This window comes from Chanodichthys erythropterus, chromosome 23 (genome assembly GCF_024489055.1).
Source record: "Chanodichthys erythropterus isolate Z2021 chromosome 23, ASM2448905v1, whole genome shotgun sequence".
In the NCBI taxonomy this organism is placed as follows: domain Eukaryota; kingdom Metazoa; phylum Chordata; class Actinopteri; order Cypriniformes; family Xenocyprididae; genus Chanodichthys; species Chanodichthys erythropterus.
Window position 1 is genome coordinate 3,907,977 of NC_090243.1, and position 13,209 is coordinate 3,921,185.

At 35.2% G+C, this 13,209-nt stretch overlaps 1 protein-coding gene across 1 annotated transcript in view; it reads right to left on the minus strand.

The window, feature by feature from the left end:
* Positions 1–4,843: 4,843 nt before the first annotated feature.
* jph1a (junctophilin 1a) overlaps positions 4,844–13,209 on the minus strand; it is a 65,044-nt gene continuing 56,678 nt past the window's right edge. The window contains exons 4-6 of the mRNA XM_067377338.1: positions 11,936–12,618; positions 11,744–11,840; positions 4,844–7,033 (exon numbers count right to left, since the gene is read on the minus strand). Of these exons, the coding sequence (XP_067233439.1) occupies positions 11,760–11,840; positions 11,936–12,618 (764 nt within the window). The 3' untranslated portion in view covers positions 4,844–7,033; positions 11,744–11,759. The remainder of the gene's footprint in view (positions 7,034–11,743; positions 11,841–11,935; positions 12,619–13,209) is intronic.

Genomic DNA, 13,209 nt, shown 5'->3' on the forward strand with positions numbered 1-13,209 from the left:
CAAGCTGCCCATACCGTATGCACTCATGCACCCCCATACCATCAGAGATACTGGCTTTTGAACTGAACGCTGATAACACGCTAGAAGGTCTCCCTCCTCTTTAGGCCGGAGGAAACAAGAATTTCCCAAAAAATGTCAAATTTGGACTCATCTGACCATAGAATACTTTTCCACTTTGAAACAGTCCATTTTAAATGAGGCTTGGCCCACAGGACACGTCGGCACTTCTGGACCATGTTCACATATGGCTTCCTTTTTGCATGATAGAGCTTTAGTTGGCATCTGCAGATGGCACAGCGGATTGAGTTTACCGACAATGGTTTCTGGAAGTATTCCAGAGCCCATCTTAACTTCTGAGAGATCTGCCTAAGACATCCCTTTTATAGCTAATCATGTTACAGACCTGATATCAATTAATCCCAGCTGGATCTTTTCAAAATTTCTTGCTTTTTCAGCCATTTGTTTCTAGATATATCGAGAAAAGCACTATATATATATATGTAGCTAATTATAATGGCAGTGGACTTTAGTCCCATTGTACCCAAAATAGAGTCAATACAATATAAAAACTCTCATTTGTTCTGTCAGCAATTCCCAGTTTAAATAATAGTGGCTTATAACAAATTCCCTCAATTAATTAGAGCAAATAGCATCCAATTGTCATTACAAAATAAACAGAAATACTAGTGTCTCTGTACATCCGAATTTCCTTGGTCTGAATGTGGAATGTTGTGTATTGTACGAAACAATCTAGATAGACACTACTTTCTGTCAGGAAAACAGAGCCCAGGTTTGTTTAGACTACCAGTATGTGAGTCATTTGCCAAATACTCTATACTCAGACTTTGGTTTTCTTAGTCATAGTGCTTACAATTAAGGGTGATTCACTACATATAATCCATTATATTGTCTACTAAGTGGAAACCAGTCATTCCAAGTGATGTGATGGTGCTAAGCTAAACACAGAAAGATAATTTTGCCCATGCTAACGTCTTAGCGACTCTGTTTTAAGAAAACACATAACCAGCAATATCTCTTCCCTGCTTACTAGTCTTAATCCAATTTCAGCAACATATTACATTTACTTTTTAGAAGCTGGTAGAGCTTTGGCCTCTGAAGACGTTTAAGATTACACATGTGAAACTGATTCTTTAGTGTGGTGCACAGTGCTCACGCTATGTCTACATTTAGTCATGCAAAAGTGAAGTGCTTGAAAGTATTTTAAATGGTCAGAGGGTTCAGAGCAACATGCACTGTATTATAACTATACTATACAGAATAACCCAACAAAAGTCACTAAATATATGGTGAAACAGGGTGCTATTCGGTACCATATCATTGTCGGCTGATTTTAGTTTTTTTTGGTGACACTTTACAATAAGGTCTCATTTATTAATATTACTTAATGAATTTACTTGCTAAACTAAAAATGAACAGTATATTCTTGCAGCATTGACTAACTTGTTAATAAAATGCTCATGTTAGTTCACAGTTAATTAACTAATGTTAACATACAAAATTCTTAAAAATGTATTAGTAAATGTTAAGATTAACATTAATAAATGCTGTAGAAGTATTGTTCATTGTTAGTTCATGTTAACTAATGTAGTTAACTAATGTTAATAAGTGAAACCCTATTGTAAAATGTGCATAGGCACCTATTGTAATCATTGGCGTTCTTATTATTCTTCCGTTTCTGCTCTGGAAGTCTATGGCAACCCATAGAATCGCTTGTGGGAAAGTTATGAAATTTGGCAAAATTAGCATCAGTGTTCTCAGCATTACCCACAGAATCTATTAAGGCCAGTCTCATTACAATAGACCACATTTATATAAAGCTATTAGCATTTTTTTTTAAATATCATTATAACATTTGACCAGGAGGCACTGTCTCAAAACATTTTGATTACTTATTTATTTATATGCTTATAACTTTGGATGTGGTTGACTTATTTTCACGGGAGTCATCTCCTTAGACTCCTGAATCCTTGCCGAGTCCAACGATACCAAATATGTCTTGTGGTTTGGTTTGTGCAACGTAGTGATTTAGCGCTTAAAAAACATTTGTGAATATCTTCGAAACCGTTCGAAACCAGCGTAGGAAACATGGAACCATAGTTGGTTAACAATATGCTAATGTCCAAATGTCAGAATTACCATTACGTCATTTTTTATGATCTCATACATATAAATGTCTATAACTCCAAATCGAAATGAGATATTTTCCACCAAATTTGACACACACATGTATGGACTCACTCTGAGGACACATAAGAAAGTGGTGGGATTGTGCCTCTTGGTGGCACTATAATTGAACAAAACATAAAATTGCCATTAACCACAATACAGTTTTATGATATAAAATGCTATATTTTAAGAATGCATTGATGTACCATTACGAAACTCAGGATGTGCCATCGGCATCATGCTCTGAAGGTACTCAAAAGGTTTTGAGACAATGTTATAATGATTTTTTATATATATAAAATGTGGCATATTTTAAGAGACTGGCCTTAATAGATTCTGTGGGTAATGCTGAGAACATTGATGCCAATTTTGCCATAGTCAGCTAAACTTCCTGTCCGCCATTTTCTTTACAATCATACTTTTTCAAACTCCTTCTAGACCGTTGGTCCAATGTTGACCAAAATTGAATTGTATCATCTTCAGATCATACCAGTAAAAGTTATGGATTTTGTGTTGATAGACAAAACCGTTTTCATATACCACAGCAATGAATTAGAGGCTTCATGCCAAAATGACTCTTGAAGCTGTATCTTTGCAATGCTTTGACATATTGACACCAAACTTTGCGAGTGTCATTGTCACCTCACTCTGACCATACCACATTAATTTGGTCATAGCGCTACCTATTGGTCGAAAAGGATAAACCAGTAAATCTTTATTATTGACTGTGTTTATGATTTTTCAGCTTTTTTTTAATCTACATGATCTTAATAGGTCTTTACTTGCTCACTGTTGCAGTTGGTCTGATGCCATGTTGGCATAACTTGTTGTGCCTTTTTGTGCTTGGCCCCATAATTGCTGCATGCAACTATATTTACTTCTATTTTTACATTTAATGTTAATATTTAAAATATAATAATAATAATTTCAACACCATTACATGTAATCTTTAGGATATCTCAAAGTGAATATTCATTTTATAACGTTATTCACTTTTAGCAAACAATTGATTGTAGTTTTGATTGATTTTTGACACAACTGCATAGAAAATTAATATTATAATTTTGGTAACACTTTACAAAAAGGTCTCATTTGTTTACATTAGTTAATGCATGAACGAACAATGAGCAATATACTGTGTTCTTACAGCAATTATTAAACTTTTTAAATTTTTTTACTTTTTAATGTTAATAAAAAGGTTCATGCTCACATTAGCTCATGGTGCAGTAACTAATGTTAAAAGATACAACTTTTGATCTTAAAAATGCATTAGTAAATGTTAACCATTAACTAAGATTAATAAATGCTGTAGTAATCTAATGTTAACAAATGAAACCTTATTGTAAAGTGTTACAAAAATTATAATATTGCATATAATTTTAATAATATGTTAATATTTAAGATTTAACCCCTTAACTGTCACCGTCCCACAGGTGGGACGTTTGTCATTACATATTTAAAACAGTAATATTCTATACTAAACCTAAACGAATCTTGACAAACTATATATCATTTGAAAGCTTAGAATCTGTAGTTTACATATTTGGTGACTGATTTCCAAAATAAATTACATAGGAGCAGTAATTTATCAATTTGCAACAAGCATATTTTCATACTCATAAGGCATGTTCAGACCTTTATTTTGAAATTGCAATGAACATGAAAAATCATTAAAGATTGGTTGAAACATGTTTGTTTTCATGCCAAGAGTTCAAAAGATAACATCCATTCAATTTTTTGAGAAAAAAAGGTCTGAAAATGTTTTTAATAGGAAAAAAAATACATTTATGATTGTGGCGCCGATCTATAACCTAGGCCTACATACATGTTATTTTTATGTTTATTAGAGGCTGAATTCATATCAAATTCTGCCAAAATTCCCATACTACTTCTATATAGGATATCTACTTCATAAATTGTATGAAAATAATGGAAATATATGGTTCAGATCACTCAAACCATATATGGAAATGGAGGCGCCTTTATATGGTCAGTAATGGAGCTTGGTTGTCATCTAGTGAAAAAATGTGGTACTGCGCCCAAACAAAATTTTACTGAAAGCTCATTTTTTGAGATATCAACCTGAACTTTGGAACACAACTTGTTCAGATTTTTAGCTTTGATTTCCTTGCAGCTTTAGAGTAAAACTTGTTTTGTAAAATATATATTTTATGTAAAATATAAAATATTATATTTTTACATTTTACATTTTCATAAACATAAACTTCTATAACTTTTTTTCTGTTTCACTTACATAAGTTTTTTCACATCTACAATAATCTGCCAAATTTCATCTTTAAAACAAGACCAGCCTTTTGTCTATACTCCAAAGTATGCTTGAATTACAACCATTTAAGTTTGGATAGTGCATTTTCTTGTCTAAAAAAAAAAGTGGGGGTGACAGTTAAGGGGTTAAGATTAATTCATTGGCCATAGCATGAAAATGATTATTAGTATCAGCCAGAATTTAAATATCAGCGCATTCCTACAATATAAAGCAAAAACGGAGTGGACTCAATTTGATTCACTGATTCAGATTCACTGAATCAGTAACCAGTGCTTTTTTCATTGTACTAGAATCAGTATACAGATGTGTTATTTATTATAGCGCAATAGTTGAAAGAAGAAAAAAAAAAAAATCATGAAGAAAGCAGACTTACAAGGCATAACATTTTATTATACAGATAAATACCATAACTTTTCAAATTACAGAAATACGTGGGGCTCTATGGGCTCGAAATGTAACAGAGATGATTTTTTTTTTTTGCATTGAAGGGTTCAAAAGAGGATTCCTGCATCCTCAGCATTTCAAATCACATCGAATCATAAATAGGTTAAGAGTCTTAATTCTGATGATGTGTGAGATACAATGCTTGATATAAAGTAGCTATGCTGCTTCTGACAAAATACAGTTGTGCATTTCTATAGAAAAATATCTTAGAATTCATATCGTAATGGCTGTGCTCTGTAAAAATTCTTATAAATAGAATAAACCTTATATAGTATATAAATGTTTTTAGTTTGTGCAACATTTGTTTTTAGAAAAATAATTCCTTGTCCTGTCCTGTTATAAGAGCTCAAATCTCTCCTTCAGAAAACATATAAAAAGAGCCCATACACATTGCACTGCATTGTTGCACAGAATTGAAATACAACCAAATAAAACACGTCCTTCAAGAGTTAATTTGAATGCCTTAAACATTTACCTCAGAATAGTTGTTTTGAATCAGATATACAGGCGTTAGTGCATTTAAAGACTCCATGCAAACGAAAACTAAAAGCAAATGAGGGTTTGAAGAAGAGAAAGCCCTTGTACACTCACCAAACACTAGAAACGATATCTAGAATTCTATATATAATAAATAAATTTTTAATAAACCTTCCAAAGAGGAAAAATGCACAGAAATATGATAAGAAGAATAACAAAGAAAAGTTAAATTTCCAGATGTACCAAAAGAAAATCATTTATAGTGGCACATTTAAAATCAATTCCCAATGACTGCGTCAGTCAAAATTTGCATACTACAGATTTAAGACAAAGACTTCATCTCGTACGAGGCTTTTTCCTTTATTTCGTTTGAGGTAAACTGAAGTACTGTTAAAGACTCTTAAAGGCAATGTCCTACTTCCATACCTGACTTTTGATATCCAAAACATCCACGGTCACAAGCATGCAAGCAAGCCCTCAATGTCATTTATTTTCCTTCCAAAACATCTCACCTGCTGTCACATGTCATACCTGACATCTGAAGCACCACAACTCTTCTACAACATCGCATGCACGACGGCATAGGCTTAATTTACATAACGTGACAAACAGTCAATTCCCAGAATTCAATAAATAACACACTTTATAAGACTTTTTGATTGGTTTTGCCATGATCAGAATGGGCGTGATCAAAAAAGAGCGGGAAATCCCGTATCTCGCATTGTACGTGTAACTCTAAACTTTTCAAATCTGTTCATGTTTTTCGTTCTCTTAAATGCTAGAATAAATAGGACAGAACTACAGTGTCCCTCACTGGTGAAAGATTAAACTCTGTAAGTGTAAAAATAAACCATATTGCACATTTTTAAATAATAAATAATATAATATTTCCCCCTTTTTTTTTTTAAATAGTACCAATACTCTCACCAAAAAATTGGTAGTGATTTTGTTTTTGCTTCATATAATTCAAACACGATTTTGAATGAGGTTAACAAAGATAAAGGAAAGAAAGAACGGTACATGAAAACAAAAACTGAAACGTGATGAGTACAGTAGGGAGCATCGACTCAAGAGCTTCCGAGAAGAACGCAGGAGACGCTAGAAGAAACTGCAGTGGGTCAGTAAGGGGTGTAAGACGGACGAGTGACGCTGGTGTGCGCGTTCGGTTTCCTCTCTCTGGAACGGACGCCCGCTGCAGCAAAGTCCCCTGAACGCATTCCTCTGGCACTGCGAGCACATCTCCCAGTTACACGTCAGATGGTAAATGAGTAAGGCAGCTGCTCTTGCCCATCATGCAAAAGTGCATCATCAAACATTTCCAGTTAAGTCTCTGCCAGAAGCCAGAGACCTATGGAGTGGCTGATATTAAGGCTTTCCATCAGCAGATATGAGTCACGTTACACTGCATTCTCTTCTTCGCTTTCCATTTTAACGGTAATTTTCCCCCCCAAAATATTTTCATCTCGTTTACCAGAGCCCAGTGACATTAGACCACGTCATTCTCAAGGATGATGCTCTGGCTTTCAAACTCGCATATGTCGATTCTTCAGCTCCCTCTGCCCTCTGGAGACTGCCTGGTGCCGTTCGGATTTCAGAAAGGTCATTGACACAACTGTGTGGTTGGGTTGCCATCAAACACTAAAGAAATAAATGGAATACAGGGTTAAAAGTTACAGTACATCCATTAAAATGCCAATGGGAGGCTAGTTGTCACATGGTAGGGTGACCCTTTTTTCCTGGGAAAATTTTTAGTGTTCCGACTTGTTATAGAAAAATCATGTTTTGTCCTGTATTCTTTCCTAAATTGCCTTTGGTAGGTGATCATAAAAGTGAGTAGTAGTCTTCTGTCACGCAAGACTAAAAGTAACCCTCGTCATATAATATAGTGGAGAGCAAAATTACCATTCAATCACAATTTGCTATTGATTAACTTGCAGTTAGTGAAGGCGGGATATTAGAGAGCACGGAGGAGAGCAAGTCAGACATGAGATCTATCTATCTATCTATCTATCTATCTATCTATCTATCTATCTATCTATCTATCTATCTATCTATCTATCTATCTATCTATCTATCTATCTATCTATCTATCTATCTATCTATCTATCTATCTATCTATCTATCTATCTATCTATCTATCTATCTATCTATCTATCTATCTATCATAACTTTATGGAATTTATGTATAACCATCGAATTCTGACATAACGGAGTGATTCTAAAAATAAATAAATTATGTTATATATTGAAATTGCCAGTAGGTGGCAGCGATTCAACGTTTTAATGAGTGAGCTACTTAAATCGTTCAAAAGTCAGATTAATTAAGGAAGAAAACAAACACACGATTTGAATACTTTTGTCATTGATAAGACGCTATTGAAAAATGAAGAAACAAAATAGACGGCTGTTTTAGTAATTGGTTACAGTTACACTGATAGTTATGGCTAAATTGCAATGGATTAGCTAGCTAAACTATATGTGGAGTGTACTTAGCTATTACAATGTTTTCATACTTCCTTCTCAGTAAATGCTTTATTCTTTTTAACGTCCCTCTTTGAACATAAGTTTAATATGGTCGGCTGGGCAGCGGTTCTCTTCATTTTTGGTGCTACCCGCTCTCTTTCATTCAAACAGTAGAGCTCCACTTGCGTTGTGTTGGTGAAAGTGCGATGCGCATTGGGCGTTACCAATCGGTTCAATGGAGGGGGGGTATTTTTTTGACTAATTTATTATGACAAACACATATTCGATTATAAACAAAATTATTGTTACAAAATAAATGAATTATACATATTTTAGTATAGATCTACTGTGATTTTCATGTTGAAATATTGTAACTGATGGATTTGAATATTGGGGGGGTTACGATTCGATAAATTATGAGGAAAATGTTAAATTGAGAAAAAAGTCAAGATAAAATGTTGAGAATAAAGTAATTAAATTAACAAATTTATTCTCGTAATTTAACGAATTTGCTCTCGTAATTTAACTCCTTTTTTCTCGTAATTTAATGACTTTATTCTCAACATTTTATCTCAACTTTTTTCTCGAAATTTAACGACATTTTATAATTTAACGAATTTGTTCTCGTAATGTAACGACTTTTTTCTCGAATTTAATGACTTTATTCTCAACATTTTTTTCGAAATTTAACAAGTTTTTTTCTCGTAATTTAATGAGTTTATTCTCAACATTTTATCTCGACCTTTTTCTCGTAATTTAACTATTTTTTTCTCAAAATTTAACAACTTTAATCTCGAGATGGTTTTATTTTTTTATTGGCCCTAATCCTCTTCCGTAACCAACTGTACCTGAAAAATTTAATTTATTTAATTTGTATCTCTATCATATTTGTCCTATTGTTTGTTAATTACTTCTTTGTTCTTTTTAATTGGCCAATAACAAAATAAAATAACTATATATCTGTATCATGAAAAAAAAAAAGCTCAATCAGAGATATATTTAAAAATATTCTTACTCCTTAAAGCTTTATAATGGTTGTGAAAAGGGGGCCACATTTCGAATCCCCTCCCCCCCTTAAAAAAAAAAAAAAAAACCTTAATGAAAGTAATCCATATGGCTCCAGGGGGGTTAAGAAAGGCCTTCTGAAGTGAAACGATGGGTTTTTGTAAGAAAAATATCCATATTTAAAACTTTATCAACTATAATATCTGGCTTCCTACAGACGACCATACGCATTGATTCGCGGCGGAAGAGTAACCTCGGACCTGATGCATGACGCAATGACGAACGCAGAAGCGCAGAGGATAGAGCAAAACAAAATACCAGTCATGAATTATAAGTCTAAAATGAGAAATTTTAAAGAGAAATGTCAGAGAATTTTGATATAAGAGAAAGGAGCTTAAATTTGTTGCACAGCCCAATTTGTTTGAACTGCGAGAGGCGTCTAAGCTACTCCTACATCCTGCTTTATACATTGTGTCACGGGTTACTCTTGTGGAGCAAGTCGACTTGCGCAGTATGTGTGCGGTTGTCTGCCGGAAGCCAGCTGTTTGAATTTATTAAGTTTTAAATATGGATATTTGTCTTACAAAAATCAAAAGGCCTTTATTAACCCACTGGAGTTGTATGGATTACTTTTATGATGTATGGATGGATTTATTTTTTTTTTGCTTCAAAATGTGGCGCCCCCATTCACAACCATTATAAAACTTTGAGGAGCAAGGATATTTTTAAATATATCTCAGATTGTGTTCATCTGAAAGAAGATAGTCATATACACCTAAGATGGCTTGAGGGTGAGTAAAGCATGGAATCATCATTTTTGGGTGAACTCCCTTTAACTTCTGTAGGCAAAATCAACACTCTTTTGCTGATTTGTGAATTCTTTTGTGCTTCATAAGTATTTTTACTGTTACAATTTTGCTTTAAAGTCTATAATAGGCTGTTTGACAATAGATTCCCATTATGACAACTAAGCCCAAACTTTGTGACAGTGACAACATATACGTGGAACACAAAAATCAATGTGTTAAAATTATGTGGCAAATTTTTTTCTTAAAATCAAAGACACCATTTAATGTATACTGCAAAGTTAAACCACTGGCAGAATGCATTGCAATGAACTTAAAATAAATTGATAACACTTTATTTTGATTATCCCTTTTGAACATTCTGTTGACTAACTTTGCAACTACACATCAACTAACTGTCATCAGAGTGCTTAATAGAGTGCCCCAGGGATGACGCGTTTTTGTAGGCAAAACCCGGAAGCGAGTCAGCATTTTAGGAGTTCCGGTTCCAACGCCGTCAAGTCTATGGGTTTTTTGAATGGGTTTTTGCTAAATCGCCTGAAATAAGGTCTGTGGGTAACAAAGCCTCTAAATATTTTCACGTTTTGATCTATGACATAAAACACACCAGTTATAACCCACTTGCGATTTTTTAAACTTTTACTGTGTCTTAAAATCGGTGGTTGCTAACAAATTGGCAACAAAGCGTCTCAACGGAAAAAAAACGCTGCGCTGCAGAATCGCTCTCAAGCGCTCACAGACGGGCGTTTTAAGCAGAGCGCCTAGCGTTTTTCAGCTGGCTAAAAACGCTTAGGTGGACACACGGCCTTAGACAGCATTTCTCATGAAAAAGTGGATAAGTATTCATACACAGCGCAGATCATAATCAGCGAGCATGTTTTTAAATAACGTTGTTTTATAAATACAGTTTGAGGATGCTTGGTGGTGACGACGTTGATCCGCGACCATGGTGTGCTGTAGTCCGTTTATAGCCTGCTGTTAGCCTTTTATATCTGACGACTTTATTTAGGCTTCAAAGTCTATAAATGTTGTGTTAACTTGTAAAGATTATCTTGATAGACAAAACATGTAAGTGTCATAACCCTTTGTTAAACAGAGCTTATTTTCTGCGATTTTCCAAAAGTCTATGGGAAAAATGCATAGGCTTTCGATCGAGGGAACCTGTGCGCCTAACTTCTGGGTTGGCCTACAAAAACGCATCATCCCTGGGGCACTCTATATCTGCTTACTCTTTATTTTGATGCTCCTCCCCATTCTACATGTCAGACATTCTACTGACTATAAGTAACTCTGCAAGTACATGTCAATTAATTTTATCCCTAACCCTACCAGTCTACTAATACTCTACTAACACTCTAATGACAGTTAAGTAGACATGTAGGTTCAACGTTACTTATAGTCAACAGAATGTATTAAAGAGACCATCAAAATAAAGTGAAACCAAAATATCATCCAAAATCCTTTGTTGATTAAGGGAGTGGTTGACTATATTTATATCAATATTCAAATAATTCCACCTAAAAACACATGTCCTGCCCTCAATTTTTCTTGGTGGGTATCACGTTTCACTCAGAAATAGCTCAAATTATGCAGGTGAAATATGTTGCCAGTGACAATTCGTGTTGTCTTTAACATTTTAATTATACTTCTGTTCAAAGGTTTGGGGATTTTTTTAATGTTTTTTAAATATATTTATTATGCTCACCACAGCTGCATTTATTTGATCCAAAATACAATAAAATCAGTTATATGTTGAAATATTATTGCAATTTAAAATAATTGTTTTGTATTTCAATATATTTTGAAATATAATTTATTCCTGCGATGGCAAAGCTGAATTTTCAGCATCATAACCCCAGTCTTCAGTGTCTCATGATCCTTCAGAAATCATTCTAATATGCTGATTTGGTGGAGGGTTTTGCTGCTTAATATTTTTATGGAAACTGTGATACATTTTTGTCAGGATTCTTTGTTGAATAGAAAGTTCAAAAGAACAGCATTTAGTTGAAATAAAATCTTACTGACCCCCAAACTTTTGAACTGCAGTGTATAAATAATAAAAAAAAGTGTTTACCTGAAATGGTAGTGTTTCATGTCAGGAAATGGACAAAAATGATTGCCAATCCAATGTTCAAAAGCATCACCATGGCAACCAAAATAGAGTTAGGACCCTGTGTAAAAAGACACATGATGTAACAATTACAGCACAATCCATAAAAGATATCTGTAAGTATAAACGAGACACTTAAAGTAGTCAAGCACTTACAGATTCTTCCGCTACTGTTTCATCGGCCATATCTATGCTGGCTTTCTTGGTTTCAGCTAAGCTCTTTGGTCTAATGGAATCTTGTTTCCTGATCTTGGGCTCTGGTTTGGGAGTGGGCATCCTGGCAAGTTTGGGTGGCATCCTGGCCAGGCTAGACTGTGTCATCTCAGGCTCTTCATTTTCTGGTTCCTCTGGTGGAGGCAACTGCTTCGTTGGCTTCACATAGTAACTGTGATAAGCAGCATGTAGTTGCCCATTACCTGTGCTCGCAGGTTTGGGCAGGGGCTCAGGGGCCTTGGGGGGCTTTGGTGGGGGCACTTCCTGTAACTTGATGGCGGGTACAGGAGGAGGGGCGGATACTTTGGTGATCTCTGCCACAATAGAGGCTCTCTCTTCTTTGCTTATCTTGCGAGCTACACTACTACTGTCCTTGCTTATCTTTCGGGCTACGCTGCTGTTGTCTTTGCTTATCTTGCGGCTGGCACTGGGGTTGGGTGCTTGGCTCTTCTGAGGAGACTGAGGAGGTGACGGGGTTGGGCTCTGGGCAGGAGTGTGGCTTGGAGTCGTGCCGCGCCGATAGAAAGGGCTGCTAGAAGACTTCTCCTTCTCCTCCTCCTTCTTAGGTGCTTCCTCCTTAATCTCCTCCACTGGTTCACTGAACTTTTGTTTGATGTAGTCAAGTCCTGTAAGGAAGAGATCAAATGTTGGAGAAAGTTAGGAAAATCAGCAAAATTTAAGAACAACCCAAAAGAAATTCAAGGATTCAAGTTAACCAGAATTTTTACAGCAAACTTCACTTCATTTTAGCCAAATTCTAGAACAGGGATAGGCTACATTGGCCATGGAGTGCCACGGTCCTGCAGAGTTTAGCTCCAACCCTGAAAAAAAAAAAAAAAAAAAAAAAAAAAAGCTCCTGCCTGTAGCCTTAGTGATCCTGAAGACATTAATTGGCTTGTTCAGGTGTGTTTGAATAGGGTTGGAGCTAAACTCTTGGACAGCAGCACTCCAGGACCGACGTTGCCTATCCCTTTTCTAGGTCAACAGAGCCATAGATTAAAGTGCCCATATTATGCTATTTTAAAGGTTCCTCATTTTGTTTTGGAGGTTTCCTACAACATTTTTACATGCATCTAAGGTCAAAAAACACTTTTTCTCACATTACACATCACCTCTTTTCTCGAAGAGTCTGAAAATGGTTAATCCGAAGATTCTGTCTCTCTAAACCACTCCTTTACAAACGCTTGCTCTGCTCTGATGGCCCAGTCTGTTGTGAT